The sequence below is a fragment of the Furipterus horrens genome, unplaced genomic scaffold (assembly GCF_987537825.1).
Source record: "Furipterus horrens unplaced genomic scaffold, mFurHor1.1.pri manual_scaffold_2, whole genome shotgun sequence".
In the NCBI taxonomy this organism is placed as follows: domain Eukaryota; kingdom Metazoa; phylum Chordata; class Mammalia; order Chiroptera; family Furipteridae; genus Furipterus; species Furipterus horrens.
Window position 1 is genome coordinate 217,432,238 of NW_028327172.1, and position 22,500 is coordinate 217,454,737.

General features: G+C 60.9%; 1 protein-coding gene across 1 annotated transcript in view; it reads left to right on the forward strand.

Moving 5' to 3' along the window:
- Positions 1–21,334, forward strand: part of POLN (DNA polymerase nu) — an 86,808-nt gene extending 65,474 nt beyond the window's left edge. The window contains exons 18-24 of the mRNA XM_090267165.1: positions 6,745–6,827; positions 12,857–12,988; positions 14,907–15,017; positions 16,277–16,355; positions 20,229–20,296; positions 20,722–20,783; positions 21,108–21,334. Coding sequence (XP_090123291.1) covers positions 6,745–6,827; positions 12,857–12,988; positions 14,907–15,017; positions 16,277–16,355; positions 20,229–20,296; positions 20,722–20,783; positions 21,108–21,293 — 721 coding nt within the window. The 3' untranslated portion in view covers positions 21,294–21,334. The remainder of the gene's footprint in view (positions 1–6,744; positions 6,828–12,856; positions 12,989–14,906; positions 15,018–16,276; positions 16,356–20,228; positions 20,297–20,721; positions 20,784–21,107) is intronic.
- Positions 21,335–22,500: the final 1,166 nt, after the last annotated feature.

The window sequence follows — 22,500 nt, forward strand, 5'->3', positions numbered from 1 at the left end:
TTATTTATTTTTAGAGAGAGGGGAAGGGAGGGAGAAAGAGAGGGAGAGAAACATCCATGTGAGAGAAACACTGATTGGCTGCCTTACGTATGTGCCCCAACTGAGGACCAAACCTATAACCCAGACATGTGCCCTGACCAGGGATCCAACCAGCGACCTTTCTGTTTGCAAGGTGATGTCCATCCAACTGAGCCGCACTGGGTGGACTTTGCTGAATTATTGTATTGATTCATTAGGAGTTTCCAACCAGAGATTGTTCTTCTGAATTTTTTTCCAATTATTATGCCTCTAATGATTTGGCTGACACGTCCAGAGCAACGCTAAATAACAGTGGGCATCCTGGGCATCCTTGCCTCATTTCTGACTTCAGTAAGGATGCCTCTGGGGTTTCCCGTTAGTTAGATGCTGGCTTCAGGATTGAGGTACCTTGTTTTATAATTGTAAGGAAGTATCCAGCTATTCCTATTTTCTCAAGAGTTTTTATTTAGGAGTAGGTTTTTTTCCAACAGCTCTGTAGACAATCATGGAATTTTCTCCTTGGTCCTATTAGTGTGGTGAGTTATATTAGCAGATATCCTGGCATTGAACCAACCTTGCTTCCCTGGTACCCACTCCGCTTGGTCATGGGGCCCATCTTCTTAGTGTAGTGTGGGCTCTGGTTCCCATGAGTCTGTTTAGTATGATTACATCAATCACGATTCACAGGAGGTGTTGGTCTGCAATTTCTGTTTCTTGCAGGCTCATTATCATGTTTTTTGTGTACCTTACACTTGCTTAATAAGTTTGGAACTTTTTCTTCATTTTTTACACTCTGGAACAATTTATACAGCACAGGACTCTCCGATCTCTGCTGGTTTGATAGAATTCCCCTTTGAAGCCACCTGGGCCTGGTGGTATTTTTTGTGGATAGTTCCTAGTAGAACTGTTCTACCATGCACTGGACGAAGTGTTATCCAAGATCCCCAGAAGTAACGCTCTTTATCTCCTTGGAGACTTCAATGCAAGAGTAGGAGCCGACCACATGGCCTGGCCCACCTGCCTCGGAAACTTTGGGAGAGGAAAGATCAATGAGAATGGTCAGCGACTGCTTGAGCTTTCGTGTCACCACAGCCTGTGCGTGACAAACACATTCTTCAAGTGCAAAGAGATCCACCAGGTGTCATGGAGGCACCCCCGCTCCCGCCACTGGCACCAGCTTGACCTCGTCATCACCAGAAGAACGGATATTGGCAGCACCCTCCTCACCCGCAGCTACCACAGTGCAGACTGCGACACGGACCATGCCCTCGTGGTAAGCAAGGTGCGCATAACGCCGAAGAGGTTGCACCACTCCAAGATGAAGGGTCGCCCACGCATCAACACCAGTTGTGCCAGCAACCCAGTTAAGACCCAACAATTCATCAACAAGATGGAAGATGCACTCGGCGAGGGAGTGGCGGCAGATGACATTATCGAATCCAATTGGTCACGTCTCCGCGACGCCATATACAACTCTGCCATTATTGCTTACGGGAAGAAAGAGCGGAAGAACGCTGACTGGTACGAGACTCACTGGGAAGAAATGGAACCCGTGATCGAGGCTAAGAGGAAGGCCCTACTGGCTTACAAGGTCACGCCCACTCCCAGTACACTTCAAGCTCTACGGGCTGCCAGGAACAAAGCCCAGAAGACCGCCCGCCACTGTGCCAACACCTATTGGCTAAACCTGTGCAGAAGCATCCAGGAAGCCGCCGATATAGGCAACGCATGAGGAATGTATGAGGGTATCAAGAAGGCAACAGGCCCAATCCCCTCCAAGATCGCCCCCCTTAAGTCCAAGACAGGTGAGGTCATCACTGACCAGGAACAGCAAATGCGGCGGTGGACCGAGCACTACCTCAAGCTGTACACAACGAAGAACACCGTAACAGACACTGCTCTTAACGCCATCCCAGACCTACCAGTCATGGAGGAGCTAGACACCCCACCTACTGCGGCAGAGCTCGGCAAAGCCATCGACCGCCTCGCTTGCGGGAAAGCACCAGGAAGCGACGGAATCCCTCCAGAAATCCTAAAGAGCGGGAAACCAGTCCTGCTACAGCCGCTCCACCATCTACTCTGTCGCTGCTGGAAGGAGGGTTACATCCCCCAGGATATGAGAGACGCCAACATTATCACCATGTACAAGAACAAAGGAGACCGCAGCGACTGCAACAACTACCGGGGCATCTCTCTCCTCAGCGTCGTCGGCAAAGTATTCGCCCGGGTCGCTCTTGCCCGTCTGCAGACCCTTGCTTCCCGCGTCTACCCAGAGTCCCAGTGTGGCTTCAGAGCTGGCCGATCAACAGTGGACATGGTCTTCTCCCTACGCCAGCTGCAGGAGAAGTGTCACGAGCAGCATAAACCACTCTACCTCGCCTTTATCGACCTCACGAAGGCGTTTGATCTGGTCAGTCGAAGCGGACTCTTCAGCTTGCTACGGAAGATTGGCTGTCCACCACATCTGCTTGCTGTGGTCATGTCCTTTCACGACAACATGCACAGCACGGTGTCCTACAACGGCGCAACCTCTGAGGCCTTCCCAGTCAGCAGCGGAGTAAAGCAGGGCTGCGTCCTCGCGCCTACGCTGTTCGGAATCTTCTTCTCCATGCTCCTCCAATACGCCTTTAAGGACTGCAGCGAGGGTGTCTTCATTCACACCAGATCCGATGGCAAGCTCTACAACCTGGCCCGTCTACAAGCCAAGACCAAAGTCAAAGAGGTGCTCATCCGTGAGATGCTCTTCGCTGACGACGCAGCCTTGACATCACACTCCGAAGAGGGACTCCAGCAGCTAGTCACTTGCCTTTCCCACGCATGCAAGGAGTTCGGACTAGCCATCAGCCTGACGAAGACGAACGTTATGGCTCAAGGCACGGGGACTCCCCCATGCATCACCATCGACGGATACACCCTGGAGGTTGTCAACGACTTCACTTACCTCGGGTCCACCATCTCGAGCTCTCTGTCAGTCGACTTGGAGGTCAACCGGAGAATTGCCAGGGCAGCCACAGTTATGGCCAGACTGAATCGGCGAGCGTGGAACAATTCCAGCCTCACTGAGAAAACCAGACTGCGCATCTACCAAGCCTGCGTACTCAGCACTCTCCTCTATGGCAGCGAGACGTGGACCACCTACGCAAGGCACGAAAGGAAACTCAACAGCTTCCACATGAGGTGCCTGCGACACGTCCTGCATGTTGCCTGGCAGGATAAGGTCCCCAACACCGAGGTGCTGAAGCGAGCCAACATGAGCAGTTTGCATGCAGTTCTTAGCGAGAGACGCCTCAGGTGGCTCGGCCATGTCAAAAGAATGGATGCAGGCCGTATTCCCAAAGACCTCCTCTACGGCGAGCTAGCAGAAGGCCAGAGGATGACAGGGCGCCCAAAACTGCGGTTCAAAGACATCTGCAAAAAGGACATGACACAATGCTCCATCAATCTCAACACATGGGAAGTTCAAGCAGACGACCGCCTAGCCTGGAGGCTCGCGGTCAGGCAAGGTACGTCACGCGCGGAGGCTGCGCGCAACGAGGAGGCGGCCCAGAAAAGATCGAGGCGGAAGCAGCATCAACAGCAGCAACAACGGCCATCTGCCTTCACCTGTAACAAGTGCGGCAGGGATTGTCACTCCCGAGTCGGACTGCACAGCCATTCTCGGCGGTGCAGATAGACTCTCAGGAAGCTACGTCATCGTCTCTCGAGACGGACGGCTGCCGATGATGATGATGATGAGTTCCTAGTAATTTTCTGTATTTCTTCTATGGATATTGGTCTAACTCTTATTTCTACCAGGTCAGTTTTTATAACTTTTTTTTTTAAAGAAATTGTTCGTTTTACCTTTTTTTTTCCTTTTTCTTTAAAGATTTTATTTACTGTTAGAAAGAAGAGAAGGGTGGGAGGAAGAGAGGGAGAGAAACATTGATGTGTGGTTGCCTCTCTCAGGCCCCCGATTGGGAACCTGGCCCACAACCCAGGCCTGTGCCCTGACTGGGAATTGAACCAGCGACCCTTTGGTTCGCAGGCCGGTGCTCCATCCACTGAGCCACACCAGCCAGGGCTCACCTGGGTTTTCAAATTTACTTGCGTAGAGTTGTGCAAAGTAATTTTTAAGTTTTTTTAAACTTCCTGCATCTCTTTACTCCCCCTCGTTGTCGCCTGCACGTGTCTCATGCTCATGCCTGCTTCCTTTTGGTTAAATCAGCTCATGGCTTGTCTTTTGTTTGTTGAAGAACCAGGAGTTTTATGTATTAATTTCACGTGGTGTTTTGCTGCTCTGACCTTACTCCAGCTTTATCACCTTCCTCTTGTAGGTTCTTGCTTTGCTTTGTTGCTGTTCTAAGTTAATTCATGTACTTCCATTCCTTTAGTTTTATTAGCACAGGCATTTAGGGCTATGAAATGTCCTCACTGCTTTAAATATAATCTGTTGGCACAAAACGTTTGCATTAGAAGTTATGTAACTTCCATTTGTATTTCTCTTCACCCAAAAGTTGTCTGTGGAAGTGGTTTTGTTTTATTTCCCGGTGCAGGGGCTGTTTTTGTTTCTATTTTCTGGTGTTCTTGCACTGGGGCCAGAGTGCTTCTGCAGTATTCCCATTGGTGCGACCTTTTATGTCTCCGCGGGCCCTGATGTGTGACAGTCCTTGTGCGTGTGCCATGTTGCTTGAGGAGAAGGGACAGTCTCTGTGCGCAAAGCACGGGTTCCATACGTGTCCAGGATTTCTGTTTATTGATTGTGTTGTGAGGCCTTGCACGCTGTGGCTGTCTGGGAAGAGGCAGGTCCTAGGAGTGCTCGCTGCTGCTCCCACAGGGAGGACAGGGCCCGTGGTTGGGCTGAGGGCACCCCACACCCCACAGTTGTCTTCAGATCTGCGTGTTTGAGCCAAGGCACCCTCTGCTTCATCGCGGGTGACCCTGGGCGGGGATGGGGGCGTGCAGGCTTAATGAGTCTCTCAGCAGTGTCTTTCCTGAGCGGGCTTGGAGCACCCGGCAGGTTTTCAAAATACAGGGAACTGGGTGGGGAGCAAGGTGGCTAGTGACACACTAGTGGACGGGTATTTGTTGTGAGCGTGGCTTCGTTTTGGCTTTTTGTCTCTTACCTAAACACAGCCACTGACAATACGAAGTTCAAGGGTAACTAACACAGCAGGAAAAGGATAGGAAAGAAAGAAAATGCATTGGTACTTAGAAATCAGGTGGTAACAACGAATGAGTTAAGTGACATGCATGACAATGGTGACGTAGGCAGCTCTGCGGGCCTGTCCTGACAGGAGCATCAAAAGGTCCAGCAAAAGCCATGAGAACCAGTTTTGCCTGAACCCTGGGAGACAGTCAGCAGCTACAGCCAAGCAGGTGCCGAGTCAAGAAAAGAACGTCTTAGGCCCTGGCGGGGCGGCTCAGTGCGTTAGATCGTCATCCCCATGCGCCAAGGCTGTGGGTTTGATCCCAGTCAGGGCACAGACAAGAATCAGCCATGGCCCCGGCTGGTGTGGCTCAGTTGGTCGGGCATTGTCCTGTAAACCAAAAGGTCGCTGGTTCAACTCCCAATCAGGGCACAGGCCTGGGCTGCGGATTCGGTCCCTGGTCAGGGCGTGTATGAGAGGTAACTGATCGATTCTCTTCCCCCTGCTTCCCCTCTCTCTAAAACGATAAAAAATTAAAAAAAAAAAAAGAATCAACTAATGAATACATTAATATATGGAGCAACAAATCCATGTTTCTCTTCCTCTCTCCCTTCTTTTTGTCTAAAATCAGTAAATAAAATGTAAAAACAGAAAAGGGCAACTTGAAACAGCAGGAGAACTTCCGGTGCTTTCACTTCCCCTTCCCCTCCGAGCAGCAGCCCGGCGCCCAGCACGGGGCCCTGTCCCTGGTGCCTGCGTGGAGCAGGCCCACCTGCTCGCACATTGTGCTTGTGGGTGCTCACCTGCCAGGGGCCTGAAGGCAGTGCTGCCTGACTGAGAACTCACTTTGGGACAGGAAGGTGGCTGGCGTTGCTGAGAACGCTGTAAGGAAAACAGCCTGCAAGTGACAGGGCCCTGCAGGCTCAGGGGGCAGTGGGGCGGTGCTGTGGGTGAGGGGAGCGGGCAGAGGCCCGAGGGTGCTGGGAGTTCGGGCAGGCCTGCCCGTGCACACCAGGGCTGCTCCAGCTCTGAAAATCCCCGAGAAGAGCCCGAGCTTCCACGTGGGGCTGGCCTGGCCGGGAGAGGGTGGCCGCAGCGCTATCCATGACCCTGCTGAGCCCCAAGGGCCAGCGCAGAGCCAGTTACTGCGCTCGGGACAGGCTCCCTCAGCTGGCCAGGCAGTCCAATGCAGTGCTGACCCTTCCTCTGCCGGAGTGTTTTGGCCCCAGGAGGGGCTCACCCACCCAGCTGCTCATGCAGTCCCGCGGGCCGACGCGAGCGGGCCCTCCTCCGGACGGGTGGGCTCTCCTTGCTGAGCGCACTCTGTGGTCTGGCCCGTGGACGCTCCAGTGTGGCCAGCTCGCGGCTGCTCAGGCCTCCGTGCCAGCCCCTGTCTGTGGAGGGCTCACGGTGGGATGGGCGCTGCAGAGGTAAATGTCGCCCCCCCACCCCCCCCATGAGAGGGGCTGACTGTGAACAGTTGAGAGCCCTCAGAGAAAGAATCGTGCGGGCCGGTGGGGAGGCATGCGGGGTTTGGACTCTGGCGGCCCCTTGGCAGATGAGAGCAATGTACCTGACAGCGTGCCCTCTTTCCACGCAGGAGGGACATCCCCGCAGACCATGTGACTCACACAGACAGAGAGCAGACCAAGAAGGTGGTGTACTCCGTGGTCTACGGGGCAGGTAGGCTGCGGCCGGGGCAGAGCCTGCGTTCACATGTGGCCAGGACCTGGAGAAGCCACCTGCAGCCTGGGCAGCTCGGTCTGTGTCCCGTGTGCCTTTGCACAAACGTGGGTGTGATTTGCCATGCGCCAGACACTAGTCAGACCATTCCCAGCCGTGGTCACTCAGTGCTCACGTCACCCTTTCAGATGAGGGGACAGGCACAGAAGTGAGTGTCAACCAGAGTCACCAGCTGGACGGGGCATTGCAGGGCCACCCCTACGTCACAAAGCTCTGCTGGCGGCCATTTCTGTGTCTTGCGTTGCTCAAGGAGACCTCCCTCCACTCCCCCTCCTTCCCGAGCCCCAGGGCCTGGTGCGAGCTCCCTTCCACTGTCCCCCTACCCTCACCCTTTGACTCTCTCCCTCTGGTCATGCTGAATCAGGGGGGCCTGGGATCCCCGCAGGAGAACAAGGGAGAAGCCGTCCCTAAGCAAGGGCCCCTGTGGCCACGGCCAGACCCGTGGGACTGCCTTCTCCCTTGGCTCCGTTCTGCGTTGGCAGCAGGGCCCCAGCTCAGACCCTGGCTGGAGCTCACTCTCTGCTGTGGGAGCCTTTGTGTGCAAAGGAGAAGCAGTGTCCGAGCAAGCGTAATACACCGTCAGTTATGCATAGGGGTCACCTTGTGCCTCCAAAGTGTCTCTTCCCAGCCTTGGGTGACCCGCTCTGACAGGTCTGGAAGCCACCTCAAACTAGCGAGGCTGGCCCCACTGCGGGACCCCTCACCCCACCGCCGGCAGAGCTCCCCTCACTTCGGTCAGATCTTCACTCAGCTGTCCCCTTCCCAGACTCCCTGGGACATGTGACTCACCCATCTGTCACCTCCCCGTCACTGCAGGTCAGGGTTCTGGCACAGCTTGGCTGGGTCCCCCATGGGGCTCGGCTCTGGGAGCTCTCGTAGGCCTCCCACCCCTGCTGGCTGTCAGCTCTGAGGGGCCTCAGTCCTGGTCGCACTGGCCTTACAACGTGGGCGCCGGTCCTCGGAGCCAGCATGGAGGGCGGCGCCAGCAGGCGGGGCTCCACTCCCAGGTCACACAGTCCCAGCCCTGCTGTTGGCTAGAAGCAGCGGGAAGTCTGCCCACCCCGAGGGACAGCCACGCAAGGCTGTGAAGGACACTCCTCTCCGCTGCCTCTTCCCTGGGCTTGGCCCGCACCCCGTGTCCCCAGCCCCTGGCGCTCCGTGAGGCAGGGCTGCCGGCTCCACCTGGTACAGGGCACAGACAGCGCTTCCTGAGCAGGTGACTGAGCAGGGGCTTCCCTCTGCTTTGGAGAGCACTTTGTGCACACACTTTTTGGACAACAGACCGAGTAACTGAACTGAGAGGGTGGCAGCAGGGTGGCACCGGGTACCTCCTCCTGGCCTCCTCTCTGCCATGTTCCTGAGCCTCCGGAGTCTCTGTCTGGTTGGAAGCAGCAGTCCACCAATCACCTTAGACTGATGCCTGGCGCCCTGGGTCAGAGTCACGTGTTGCAGGGGCGCCATTGGCTTCGGCTCTGCCAGGGGCTACTGCTCCCTCTTCCCCAGCCAGGCAGCCCAGTGGAGTCCTGACTGTCCCCTCCTGGCTGTGTGACCTTATACAAGGCCCTCCACCCCTCTGGGCCCCTGCCACCGGCCTGGGTAATGTGGAGGTGGGGCCGTTGGAGCAGCACCTGACGCCAGCTAACTCCTCTGCGGCATCTGCCACCGCGCCTGGGTCCTCCCCTTCAGTGCTGGATGAGCACACGCCCCCAGGGACGGGCGGGCAGCCACCTCAGGTCCAGCTGCGAGAGGCTGCAGGGCGCGGGGCTCCACGAGGACAGCAGTGTGTGCCCCCCACAACGCCCCCAGGGTCCGTTCTCACTGGTGTCAGTCTGGCGCCTCTGGAGCATTCCCTTCATTTCTTCGGGACAAGAAAGGGCTCCGCTCCGTAAATCAGCAGTGAGTCACCACCCGTGATGTCGGTGAAAACGGTAATTTGGCTGCTTTTAGCCCCAGCGGTGACAGGGCTCCACCCCGAGCCTCCATTTCTGTGGCTGCTGTTCCCGTTGTCGCCGACCAGCGTGACAGCTGATCCGGTCCCTGTGCGCCGGCAGCGCAGGCCTGAGCCGCCCTTGCTACGAGTGCAGCGGAGCCTGTCGGGCAAATGGGGCCGCTCTCCTGGGCGGCCAGACCCTTCGGGAGTTCCACAGAGGGGCTTCCAACCAGCCAGCTTTCATGGGTCACAGGGCTGTGTTCTCACGTAAACCTGCCCCTGAGGGTCTGGAGCTGCTGCTCTGGCCGCGGGGGGCACAGAGTAAGGTGCAGTCCACGTGGTTGTCACGGGCCCCAGGGAGAACAGCAGGGGAGGGGAGGGTGGGCCTGGGACGCAGCAGAGGATGCTCAGAAGGATGCCGCGCCTGGGCAGCGCCTGCAGCCTGCGAGGCAGCCGGGTCCCACGCCGCGGCCAGGGCGGGCTGCCCACCAGAGGCGGCAGTGACCCCACAGGCCACAGAGCCGCTGCTGCCTGGGGCCTTGACCCACAGCGTGCTGCTGCTCCCGCACTCGCTGAGCTCAGCACCTGCAAACTGACGGGGCACCTCCTGCCCTCTGCCTGCCGACTAAGGGGGCATCCCACCCCACCCCGCCCTCTGCTGGCCCCTCTGAGCTCAGCAGGAGGCACCTCCCCCAGGAAGCAGCTCCTGACTCCTACGGTCTTGCCCTGAGCTCTTGCTGTTTGGAGACCCAGTTTACCTCCTGATGCTTCTTAAGGGCTCCACGTCTTCTGCCCGCCTCCCGCGTGTCTTTGGCCCGCCTCCCCGCCCAGTCCCATCTGATCACTAGGGACACCGAGTGTGCACCATGCCTCAGGCTGCACAGTGCTGCCTGGGGCCCACGAGCGTCGGGGCTGAGCCTGCCCCCAGAGGGCTGCCGTCTGTCAGAAGAGACCCTGGAGCAGGCCCGGGAGCACAGTACTGAGTGGCCAATGCCACGGGGACCGGGGGTGGCCCCCAGCCAGGCCGGAGTCAGTCACGTCTACTCCAGGCAGAGCAGCCAGCGCCCCTGAGGCCCGCAGTGCACCGAGGACCCCGCGGGCCCGAGAACTGCCAACCAGAGTGAGGAGCTGTTAGCAGTGAGGTGTGGGCAAAAGAGCACTTGGCCAAGAGGGGGCGAAGGTGGTCTTTCTAACATTGTAACAGGCACACCCACACGCACACACCGGGTGTGATTAGCCATCTGTGGGAAAGGCGAGACGGTGCGTTCACACGGGATTTACGAGCGGGTGGCCCTCACGCTTGGGGACACAGGCCTGCCTGCGACCACAGCCCACACGGCAGAGGCTCGGCCAGCAGCAGCCCAGCAGGAAGAGAGCTGTGTGATGGGGAGGTGCTGGGACACGGGAAGCCTGGAACGGAAGCCCTCCAGAGCCAAAAGCCGTCCTCCTGAGGGGCAGTGGCACAGTGGCCTTGAAGGGGACAGACTCACTAAGGGCAGAGTCGGGAGCAAGCATCCAGGGCCCAGAGGCCTGAGTGCACACTGACTCCAGCGCCGTCTCTGCCTCCAGAGCTGCCACCTCACAGGCCCCCCATCAGCAGGCCCTCAGGTGCGGGGACCTCAGCAACTGCCCTTCCTGTACCCTGACAGCGCGGTGGGAGGAAAGCGCTTTCTCGGCTGTAGGCTTCGAGGAGAGGAGAGACGTCTGAGGGTGGCTGAGGGGCTCCTGTGAGCCCACTGTCCCAGAAGCCAGCTCGGGGTGTGGCACCCGTAGTAAACCACAGCTGAGAGGCGCTGAAAACTGCCTGATGGCAGACGGGCCTTGCAGGCAGGTGAGCGGCAGGAGGAAGGACGATGCAGGGTGAGCTGCCCACTTCGCAGCCCTTCACCCGTCCGCTCGCTCGCTGAAGACCCAGAGAGTGGAGTCTGCAAAGCGGAAGGAGAAATGCAGAAGATTGCTGAAGACGAACACTAAAAATTCTGAGTACAAGCTCTGCCCGAGTCTCTGGCTGATCCCCAAGTTTCCGTGACAAGGGCAGACGTCAGACAAGGCTCAAAGGAGGTTTCAGCTGCTGCCCAATCAGACAGACCAAGTTTCAAGTTTAACTTTAGCCAAACTAACTGCCCTATTATTTTTAAAAAATTAGTACTCATGAGAAAAACGTAACAGAATCCAGAGTGTCTACCACATATCATTCACAACATCCAGGCTATAGCCCAAAATTACCAAACACGTGATATGAAGAAGCAATGTGACTGGATCCGTATTCGAGAGGAAAGGCAGGTGGAAGCGGGTCCTGAGGTCACCCAGATGCTAGAGTTAACAGATAAGGATCTTAAAGACACTATTGTAACTATGCTCAAGGATGCAGAGGAAAACAGGCTCAAAGTGAATGAAGAACAGGGAATCTCAGAAGATCAAAAGACCCAAATTGAAAATCTAACCCTTAAAACTGCAACATCAGGAATGAAAATCCGCCGAGTGGGCCTAACAGCGGATCAGCCACAAGGAGGGATTTGGCTGAGAAGAAGACTCCAGGCCCCGCCTGATGCCTTTCTGGAAGCTGGTGGGGCCGCCCCTCAGGGACCCCCGCTGAGAGGCAGCGAGGGGGACTTCAGAGACAGAGAGGTGCAGGCAGATTGCATTCATTCAGCACAATGCGGTCAGGGAGCTGTCATGTGGTCCTACTTAAGCCTGAAGAGAAATTGGAGCGTTTTCACTTCTAGCCAAACTAAGAGTCCTGCAGGCCTGGGCAGAAGCCTTGTGAAGCACAGGGTCCCCAGCCTTTCGCACGCTCCCTGGCCAAGCAGTGGAAGCAAACATCTGCCCCTTCCTTCGCCACGACGTAAACGCTCTTCTGTCCAAAACCTCTGAACGCATCCGCCAGCCGGGCCAGGACAGGCCTGGGTCCGGACGCCGCCAGCCCCTTCCTGCTGCAGCCTCGTGTCTGTGCTTCGTGCCCACCTCCCGGCTGTGGGTTCCGGACCATGGGGTCTAGAGGCCCTTGGGGTGCCCTCCAGTGGGACCCTAAAGCAACCCCGTGCCAAGGCAGCATGCCCACTCCTGGTTCTAGTCATGCTTCCTGGACTCAGGCCTCCATGCCACTTTCTCGGGTTCCCTCCCACCACATAGCCCCTTGGAGCCCAGGGCTGTCCCATCACCCTGCTGTCCAGCGAGGAGCCCCTGCCTGTCCTTAAGGACTCCTCGTTGTCTGTGGAAAGTCTTCTTTTCTGGAGAAAATGGGGCGGAATGACTCCACACTGAGTACCAAGTAGGGCCAGTCTGCGTGGAGCTCTACCCACCCCAGCTCGCAGGGTCCCCCTAACAAGCGTGGGCAAGGGCTAGTGCTCCTCAGTCACAGGTAAGAAACTGGGCTTCCTGCAGGTCAAGTAGCGTCCCCCAGGCCGCACAGAGCCACCCGCAGTGACGGAGCTGGGCCCCAGCACTTGCACATGGCGAGCTGAGCTGGGACTTAGAGCGCCGTCACGGGACCGGGGTGTTGTCCTCACCACAGACCTTGCGGTAAGAAGCATCGCAAGAACACCTGCATCCTCTAAGGACCAAATACTGATCTGACCAAAAGTGTCTGCCTCACAGCAAGAATCTCAAGCACAGGAGCCCCTGGGCGCTGTCCCCTCCCAGTGTGGCAGCAGGGCTTGCCCGCCCTCTCTTCCTCAGTGCCGGCCCACTGCCGGCGTGCTGCCGAGGCTGAGCGCCAGGCCATGCCTGCTCCAGCACGGTTGCCCCTGCAGCCCCTGGCAGCACTCGGCCAACTCTGCTGAGTAAACAGGCGTCTGCCAGGCCCCGGCCAGGCGGACCAGCACCTTGCACTCCTCAGGTGTAAAGCCAAAAGCCAACAGCGTCCTGACCAATCAGGAGAGACCGGTGGCGCCAGCTGGACCTGACTCACCACGTCTCCAGGAGCCCTCCTGGTGGCTTCCTCCGCGCACGGGGGGTCCCTGCCTAGCGGCGTGTGCTCCCGGCCCCTGCCCTGTGGAAGTCAGGGCTGCCTCTGATCTTGGTGGTTCTGCCCATACAGGGAAGGACCGGCTTGCTGCTTGCCTTGGAGTGACTGTTCAGGAAGCCTCCCAGTTTCTGGAAAGCTTTTTGCAGAAGTACAAGAAAATCAAGGACTTTGCCCAAGCAACCATCGCCCAGTGTCGCCAGACAGGTAAGCCAGCAGAGCAGCAGCCAGAGCCATTGGCAGGCCCTCCCCTCTCCCACGCCCGACCTGCGGCAGCTCGTGGCCCTGCTCCTCCGGCTGGTGGCTAGACAGATGGCAGGGTGGTGGGCTGATGGGTGGAGCCTGGGGACTGGGTGGGTGTCTAGCCCCTGCTGTATAAATGGGACACAAAAATTCCAGTTGACAAGGGCTCAGAGCTCTACTTAAGGCGACAAAAGCAACAAGCTTGAGTTAGAAAATGACCGCTGCACACACACACAGAAGTCACGCCTGCACCTGAAAGCAGAGGATGTGCGTTCCTGCGAGAGACGCGTACTTCACCGTAACTCAGTCACCAACTTCAAAGGTTATCTCCTAGAAGCAGCTGTGTGACCGCCGTGGGATGAACGGCAGTCTGACGTCCATCTGTACAAGGGAAATTGGAGCGTTTCCATTTCCAGCCAATGAGTCCCGCAGGCCTGGGCAGAAGCCTTGTGAAGCACCGGGTCCCCGGCCTTCCTTGTCCATCTGCTTATTTGGAGATGAGCTGCACTCCTAAATGATCTAGGATTTTTTTTAAAGTCCCAATAAAATCACGAGTGGCAGTAGGAGTACCTCACATGGAAGACGGTGAGACACGGCCAAGCTGACCCTTCACTCTGCGTTGAAGGAACACTTCAAAAGGGTATTTGTAGGAAGGAGTTGTGGACACACACGGTTTGTATTCCACACCAGACACTTGGGAAAGAGCAGCAGAGCAAGTTAAAGAGAAGCAACTAAACGGGAGGGCGGAAGTTCACGGCAGAGCCGGTGGAAGGGCGGGTGGAGGGTCCGGGCAGGGGAGGCGGCGAGCTGCGCGCGTGCGGTGCGCGGGAGAGCCGGGCTGGAACCCGGGACGCACACCACGCCCGCCTTCCCGACTCCCCACCCTCCCGCGCAGTCCCACACAGGCCCCTCCCGGCCCGCGGGCGGTCCCGGCGTGAGCAGTGCAGGGGCCTCTGTCCGCGCCCTGTGCGCGCCCAGTGCCCAGCGCGCTTGCCCTCGCGGGCCCCCAGAGCGTGCGGCCGAGCCCCCAAGCCCAGCACGGTCTCAGCCGTGGCCTGCAGCCGCCTGCGTCCTCACTGAAGCCGCGCAGCCCTGACCGTCCCTGGGCCCAGGATGGGAAAGAAGACCCTTGAGGAAAATAAAACACTGTCAAGTTCCAAGTGTTAACACAGTGACAGCCCAGTGCTGGGGAGCGGAGCCAGGGTCACTCTGGCAGGAGGACATGGGAAAGGCATGGCTGCAGTGACCGGCCACAGTTACCTCCGCAGCGCCGCGGCACCTCTGCCGTGTGGGGGGCCGCTCTCCCCAATTCACAGCTGAGAGGTTGGGCGTTAGGGCGAGACTCAGAGCCAGAGTCCCCCCTTCCTCAGACACAACTTTCTTCAGTGGGCGTGGGGCGCACCGTGTCCCAGCGTGAAGCCAGAGTGGCCTTTGACCCAGCAGTCACATTTCCGGGCAGACCCTGCAAGGACACACTCAAACAAGTGCCTGCCCTGCACTGGCAGGGTGTGACGCTGAGGATACCTGCTCCTGGGTCCTGTAGGTACCACCTGGGGAAGACAGATGCCCACGGGCAAGCAAGATGGGGACCTCTGTGTGAAAGAAACAAGCAGGGCCCCTGGAGGACGCTGTCAGCCACACCCTTGGGAGGAGGGGGGACCTGACCCAGACAGGGGGTGCCAGGCAGAGCCAAGGCAGTGGGGTGTCGGAGCTGTTGCTGGAATCCAGATGCGGAAGGTCAGACACGCGATGGCCACCCTCCCTGCTGGCCTGGAGACAGACCAGGGGCGCCCGGCCGGAATCTGAGGGGGCCACGCCCACCAGGGCGCCACACTGCCTGTCTGCTCCTGCCCCTCACCCTGCTGTTCTTCGTGTGACCCAGGTTACGTGACGACCATCACGGGCAGAAGGAGACCGCTACCAACGATCCACGCGTGGGACCGGCAGCTCCGGGCACAGGCTGAGCGGCAGGCAGTGAACTTCGTGGTGCAAGGTACCCGCCACCCTCAACTTGTCTGCGGGCTCCCTCTGCTCCCCGGGGTTAGTGGCCACAGGGCCGGGGACCCCACAGATCATTGTCCCCTATTTCCTGCTCTGTCCTCCCTGGCAGGGACTGTCAGGAGGCACTGGTGGAACATTCCAGAAGCGGGGAGGCACTCAGTTCGCAGTGGTCTTTATAGTTACAACATTTCCCCCCAGAGACAGTCTGGAGCAGGGTCCTCCTCACGTCTGCAGAGGGAACTGAGGCCCTGGGAGCTTGTCCCGCTGGGCAGGGCCTGGGCGTGGGCCTCTGTTGTTCCCTCCTGCCCAGCAGCGTAAGGGCTGAGCAAGGTGTCTACACACAGCGTGTCCCCAGCCCCCACCCTGTAGCAGGAGGCAGGGTGGCAGTGACATCACACTGTTTGCCTCTGGTTAGGAAGACACCTGAGTCATCTCCAGCCGCAGTGCGCAGATAGCTCATGTGTGTGCGTGGCGGTGCAGCGAGGGGTGTAGTCACGGGCTTCACGCCCCACCTGCAGCGAGCTGTCCTGACGTGGCCTCAGGATCGTCTGGGAGTCAGGCGTCACCCCCAGCTAGGACTCCCCAGGGCCCAGAGAGGAAGCCGGGAGGCAGAAGCCAGCCCTAGGGTGCCTGCTGCCCCATGCTACCCCCAGAGGGCTGTTCTGCAGCAAGAGGGTGGTGTGGAGGACAGAGGCAAGGCCCCAGCCAGTCCTGCAGAGAGGCCCGCAGGTGAGTTGCTCAGCGCAGGCTCCGCCTTCCCTGTCCTTGGAGAACTCGGGAGATGGCGACAGTGGGCGGGAGGGGTTGCCAGGATCAGGTCCCAAGTTCTGAGCCCCAGAGTGACCAGCAGACAGGAGCCCTTCAAGTGCAAGATACCTCTGATTCTGAGGCAGGTCCTCACGTATGAGGAAGCCATCGAGCCGTGAACACAAGTCTGTGTCCACGGAGTGAGCTGGGTATGGGCGCGGCGCGTCCTCCGGGAGTGAGCAGGACATAAAAGTCTTCCCGCCACCCGAGGTCACATGAAGGGGTGTCCCTCAGCCGAGTTCTAGATAAGGACACGGCCAAGTCTGCACTGACCTCCGGACCCAAGCGGAGGACCCAGCGCACGTGTGGGGTTCCTGATGTCACAGGAACCACGAGATGGCGGTCGGGGTGGTCGGGGCGGCACGTCACCCAGCCGGCTAGTGCTGGGCAGTCCCTGCGGGCACTGGCCTCACACTGAGTGAGACGGAACCCCTGTGCCCACAGGCTCGGCCGCAGACCTCTGTAAGACGGCCATGATCCACGTCTTTGCCGCAGTCGCCGCGTCCCGCACCCTGACAGCCAGGTCAGTGAGGGCAGGGCCGGCCGGCCTGGGTGGTGCAGCACGTGCACCTGCCTTTCCTAGGGCTGGGAGGGAGGGGCCCACCGCCTGCCGCGGGTCTGGGTCATGGTGCTGACAATGTCACCACTCCCCAAGCAAAGCGACCCCTTGAGTTAAGCTCTTCTTAGTACCCCTGGGAGGTCCCTTTCCTCCCTCCTGGGCTGGACCATGCACCCAGGGGTCTGCTCTCAGCAGCACGTGGTGATCACGGGCCATTCACCTTGGGGCATCATGGGGTCTCTCGGGGTTCCCCTGGTGCAGAAGTGCCTCTCCCCAGGCCCCTCCTCTCGGGAGCTTCTGAGCTCCTTCAGGCCCTGGGGCCGCCCATCCTGCCCCTCAGACAGGACACAAGAGCTCCAAACTACCCCACTGCCACTCACCTCAGCCCGTGTGCCGGACACCCCGCTCCTGCCGCTGCCCCTGCCTCGGCGCCAGGGCCCCCACACCTCGAAGGTGGGCCCCACCGGGGCTGGTGGGGCTACAGCTCTCTCTGGTCTGTCTCTGCTGCTGTTCCCCCCGGGCACACTCCCTGAGTGTCGGGGAGCCGGCTGACAAGGAGCCCTGGCCCAGCCTCTGCTGACCCAAAGCCACCCCCAGCTCCCCAGCTCCCGGCCCTGCGTGCCAGGCAGCCAACCTGGAGTCCCCAGGCAGGTGAGCATGTCAGGCCCCAGAGGCTCTGGCTTCCCCCTTCCTTAGTCCCCAGGTACACTCACCAGAGTGGACCTCGGCTGCCAGAGGACCCTTCCCGGGTGGCAGCGCGTCCACCGCTAGGGAGCAGCTCATGGCGGGGAGGCAGCCCTGTCCTAGATGGTGAAGTGTTCAGTGACCTCACTGGCCCCACTGGGGGTGGCCTGCTCACCCCCAAACCCCCACCGGGCGGGCAGGGGTGTCGCAGGGGAGGCCCGCCAGACCCCTCCTCTGGCCGCCCTGCTCCATCAGACGGTCCCCCTCCCCTGGCCTATGTCCAGTGTCACAGTCCCATGGTGTGGTATCCTCTGAATCTGAACCCTCTCACCTTTCTAAAAAGCCGTCTTCTGTCTCTTCGTGTATTTCCTATGGTTCTCTTTGACTTTCAAGCTTTCATGCCTTTGCGCAATTACAGCAACTCTGCACAGAAGTGTGTACCAGGCCAGGGCCACCCCAGGGTGGCGAGGTGGCGTCCTGGCCCAGGAGAAGGGAGAGACTGTCCCTAGGCCACACAGAACCGCCTCCGGCCATCGCATCCTCTTCCACACTCCACCTTCCACCCTGGGGACAGCAGGGCCGGACCCGCCTGAGACCCCAGTCACCCTGCTGTCCCTGCCCTGCCCTGCGGGCTGTGTCTCTGGTTTCTGCGGGGGGCCAGGGAGGCAGGGACAGAACGTACACCACTTCCCCTCCTCAAGGTCGGCCTGCGCCTTGCGCTGTGGTGGGGCAGCGGGACGGCCCACCTTCCCTTCCCACGTCCCGGCCGTGGGGTGCGCTGGGGGCGGGTGTGAGCACCTGCGCTGGTTTGCCGCCGAGGCCCGGGGTTCTGCTCTGGGGTCATGTAGGCGGAGAGCCTGCTCTGTGTGCAGGTTTCATGGGGTTCATAAAGGAAGCTGCTCCATGAGGATTTGGGGTCCTTGTGGTGTCTAATGGGCCAGCTGGTCACCTTTCTGTCCCCAGCCCCTCCGTGTCTGTGGGGTGCTCTCCATAACAAAGCGCGTCGTGCTGCAGTAGAAAGCCAGCGGGTGGGTGTGGGACAGGCGGCATCTCGTACCATGTTTTCTAAGCATGACCTGTCCTCCCAGTGCAATAGAAAGGGCCTGGTTGTGTGTAGGGGGAAGCGCGGGCTACATGCGCTCTGCCTGCCTGAAGCGATGCATGTCCGGGAGGCCTGTGACCGGACACACCCCCACGCAGCCCCCAGGGCCCTGTCCAAGGGCCGCAGTCTCGGTGCGGGCCCACCCGCTGCCCACAGGCCCCGAGCAGGATGGCTGGGGGCTTCCCACCCGAGCTCTGTCTGCCGGGAACGTGCTCCTCTGCCTGGCCGCATGGGCTGGTGGGCCTGCGGGCTGGGGCCTCCGTGAGAAGGCCTTGCTGGCCATCCGAGCAAGCAGAGCTGGAAAGAAGCGCCGCTCACCTGGGGTCTGGCCCAGCAGCACACCCTGTGGGGTGGGGACGCACTCTCGAGCTAGTGGCCTGGCCCAGCAGCGGCCGCCCAGGCTCCGCTCCCGCCCTGAGACACCCAGAGCGCCCAGGTGCTGACTGGCTCCGAGGTTCAGGGCCCCAGCCCCGCGGTCCCTCCAGCTCACTGGCCCTGGCCCTCTCAATGCTGCCATGGAAGTGGCTGCCACGCCCTCAAGAGAGTCATGATGGTCAGTTGTCCCCTTCTGAGAGAGAGCCTGGGACACGGCCCCGTCCCCACCCCGCCCAGGGACCGACAAAGAGGAAGGAGGAGGGGCAGACCCCGCATCTCTGCGGCAGAGTCCGGCGTGTCTTCCCCAGAAAGTGCTGCGCACCCACAGGGGCGCTCCCCCAGCCTGGGCTCCTCCCACGGTGCCCACTGCAGGCCTCCAGCTCAGTCCGGGCCCGCGGCCGCCCCACGCGGGGTGGTCAGCCTACTGCCCCCTCCGGCACGTGCCACGCCTGCCGGACAGGCAGCGACGGGACAGGACCCAGTGCAGCCCTGCCCTCGAAGGCCTGGTCCCGGACAGCAGCCAGGTCACACAGAGGGCAGAGCACACGGGACCCCCTGACGCCCACCATCGTACCCAGAGGGCCGCAGACCCCTGGGGTTGTCCTGCACCTCCCCTCCCTGAGTGGACAGGCCAGCTGCCCTGAAGGAGGGGCAGGCACTGGGTCTGGGGCACAGAGGCCCCCCCAGACCCACGTTCTAGAGACTGCAGCTTCGGGAGCTGGTCCTGGGGGTGGCCTGGGGCTCCCTCCCCACCCCACGCACTATCGCACCCACCACGTGTCACTGGACTCTAAGCCCTGCTGAGACCCCTGCCCTGGGTGGTGCGTGGGTGGTCCCTCCGCAGGCCCTTCTGGGCAATGTCCGCAGCCGCACTCTGCTCCCACCCCCTGCGAGGGGCTCGGAGGGGTTGTCAGGGTGCAGGGGCTGCCTGGTCCCGGAGCCGGAGCGAGCACTGGGCCTGTGAGGGGGCCGGCCCGGCACCAGCGGGCCTCCGCGGCAGGAACCGGGGGGTGGGGGTGGGGGGCTGCTGCGGCGCCCGGGCTGCGGGACCGTGAGCCAGCAGGGCCAGTGTCCTGTGCACGTGGCCCGGCCTCCACGCTGACGGGAGACCCTTCTGGTCCTGGCCAGGCAGGGGAGCTGGGGACTTAAGGTGTTTTGTCTTACACTTTTGAATTTTGAATGTTCCTTCCAAAGTTTATGAAATATTTCTTTGACTTCAAAAGTAAATTTTTAAAAAGGATTGTCCCTCCCACTACCTCCCACAGCCCTGGCAGCGGGCCCACGCCCAGTGGTCCTCGGGGACCCTCCCCACAAGCCCACGTCAGGCCACATGGCCCCCAGGGCTCTTCTTTCCCTGCGGCTTGGCCACTCAGCCCCGCGTGCCCTCGCCAGCACCCCGAGTGCGGGCAGCCCCTCCCTCTGGGCCCTCTGCCTCCGCTCACCGGGCACCTCTCACCCATGCCTGTCCCCCTGGAGGCGTCCGGATGACAGGGGTGGCCCAGGCAGCAGGCCCCCAGTGGCCCTGCCACGCCCCACAGAGCCACAGTCTCCTGGACACCCAGTGCCAGTCACGGAGGGTGGGCCGGCCCTCCACCACGCCCCCCGGGCGGTGCCCCCTTGCTGGGCCGACAGCGAGGCGTCCTCGCTGCCCCGTTGCAGGGACTCCCTCCTTGCAGGCTGGTGGCCCAGATTCACGACGAGCTGCTGTTTGAAGTGGAAGAACCACAGGTTCCCGAGTTCGCAGGTGAGCCCAGAGGGGAACAGGGCGGCTTCTGTCTCCCGGGAGGGCCGGGTCGCCCCTGTGTGGCAGGCGTCTGCGCGTCTGCCCGTGGGGGCTGGCAGGCCCCTGACCTGCCTCTGCTGCGTGTCCCCTGCACCCCAGCCACGGCTCTTGGGACACCATGCGAGGGGGGCGGGGAGCTGGCCTGACAGCTGCCTGATCCTGGGGCGCCCTGAGGGGTGAGGGGGGCCAGCAGCTGAGGGATGTGGAGGCGGGGCCTCGGCCCTGCTGGGCCAGATGGATCCTCTGCACCAGGGGAACTCACAGCTGGGACAGTTCAGGGGCCTCCCAGCCTATGCCATGGGCGTGGCCGGGGAGCTAGAACCAGCCACGGAGCGCTGGAGGGAGGCACAGGGACTTGGGGTTCTCACACCTCCCTTTTCTCCTAGCTCTCGTCCGGGGAGCCATGGAGTCCGTGCAGCACGTGAGGGCCTTGGAGCTGCAGCTGCAGGTGAGGGGCAGGGGCAGGGACCAGGTGGCCCCCCACCGCCACGGGCACGGCCCCAGCCCTGCCCACACAGCGGAGCCCCCAGGGCCCTCCCGACCTGCCTTTCGAGGAGCCCCTCTGCCTGGGAGAGCAGCAGCGGGCACTTCGGGGCTTCAGGAGCTGAAGGGCGCTGTCAGACCTTCAGCCAGAGCCACCCCCCCTGCCCCGGGGCACCCCACTGCTACCCCGCCCCTAACGGGGCTCCTCTGCGAGGGGCTCCCCCAAGGCGCTGGGGGAGAGGGAGGAATGGCGAGGAGGCGGGGTCCCTGAGGCCTGTGCCACCCACAGGTGCCCCTGAAAGTGAGCCTGAGTGCCGGCCGCTCCTGGGGACACCTGTTGCCCCTGCAGGAGGCCCCGCACCCTCAGCCACGCCCACGTCCTGCCGAGTCTCCAAGCAACCACCAGGCCACCGCTGAGCCCCCGGTCAGCGCCTGCCCCCTGCGTCTGCGTTTTTCTCCTGAATTTTGCCTGTAGCCCCAGGCGACGGGGGGAGGGCAGAACCGGTCTCCACCGGCCCGGGCAGCGGGCAGCGGCTGGCGGTCCGTGCTGGCTCAGGCCAAAGTCACCGTGTGGTCGCCACCTGGAGTAAACACCGTGTGCACAGCTGTCCTTGACCCTGTCCCAGTGCCTTCTTCCTGTGGGCGGGAAATGCCGGCTGCCCGCCGTCCGCAGCCACTCGGCTGGAGCCAGGGCCGAGCGCCCCGTACAGCCTGCTGGGGTGTGCCTTCCCCACAAGCCCTGGGACAGGCGGCTCCCCGACCCGTCTACCCTCAAAGCAGTTCTCACGGACCCTCAGGGCAGGAGGGCCAGCCGTACACCCCAGCAGCCTCCCAGCACCTGTGACTGGGGCACGGACGTGACCCCTCGCACTGGAAGGTTACATCACGTGAACAAGTGCGTGGCTACCAAGTGCCCAGCTGGGACTGTGGCCCCAGCCACGCGCCGTCCCGCGGCCCTGCTGCCTGTCGCGGCCCCTGGGAACGTGCCCCACAGCCCCGTTTCCAGACCACCCTGGCACCCTAGAGGGCCTCAGCCCCTCCCACTAGCCTCCTTGTCCGGGTCCCCAGGTCCCCACGACACCTGTCTGGGGCAGGGTGAACACGTTGACAGGCACCCAGACGCAGGTCCCGCTGAGCCCGGCAGGGTTTTCTCGGGGAGCCCTGCTTGTTCCAGTCCGTCAGCCCAGGCCTGCCTCTCTCCCGGCTCCGAGGTGCCATTGCTGGTCTCACGGGGCAGCCTGGACAGCAGCCCAGACGGCGGGGCCCCCCACACCAGTGCCCGCATGGTGGCCGTGCTTCCAGCGGCCTGGCTTTGCGCTCACCTCAGGCGCAGCCACAGGAGCCCTGCACCAGGGATGTCCTGCTCAGAACAAACGCCCGGCCTTGGGGACCAGCGTCCAAGCACGTTCCACATCCCCGGGGCCAGTGTGTGCCACGCAGGGACGAAGCCGTGGGGCTGCCCATCCTGGGGCTGTGCCTTTAGGCTTTGAGACCCCCTGACCCTGGTTTAAACCGGAAGGTCCCAGAGAAGACAGCATGCCCCGTGTTCTCCATGGCTGGGGGTATGCCGGGAGCAGGGCCGAGCAGAAGGCCCATTGTGCAGTGCTGTCCGGGCTGGGCTGGTGCAGGGCCCCATCTGCAAGGCTGGGGTGTCCACCCTGAGCCTCTCCTCACCCCTCCTT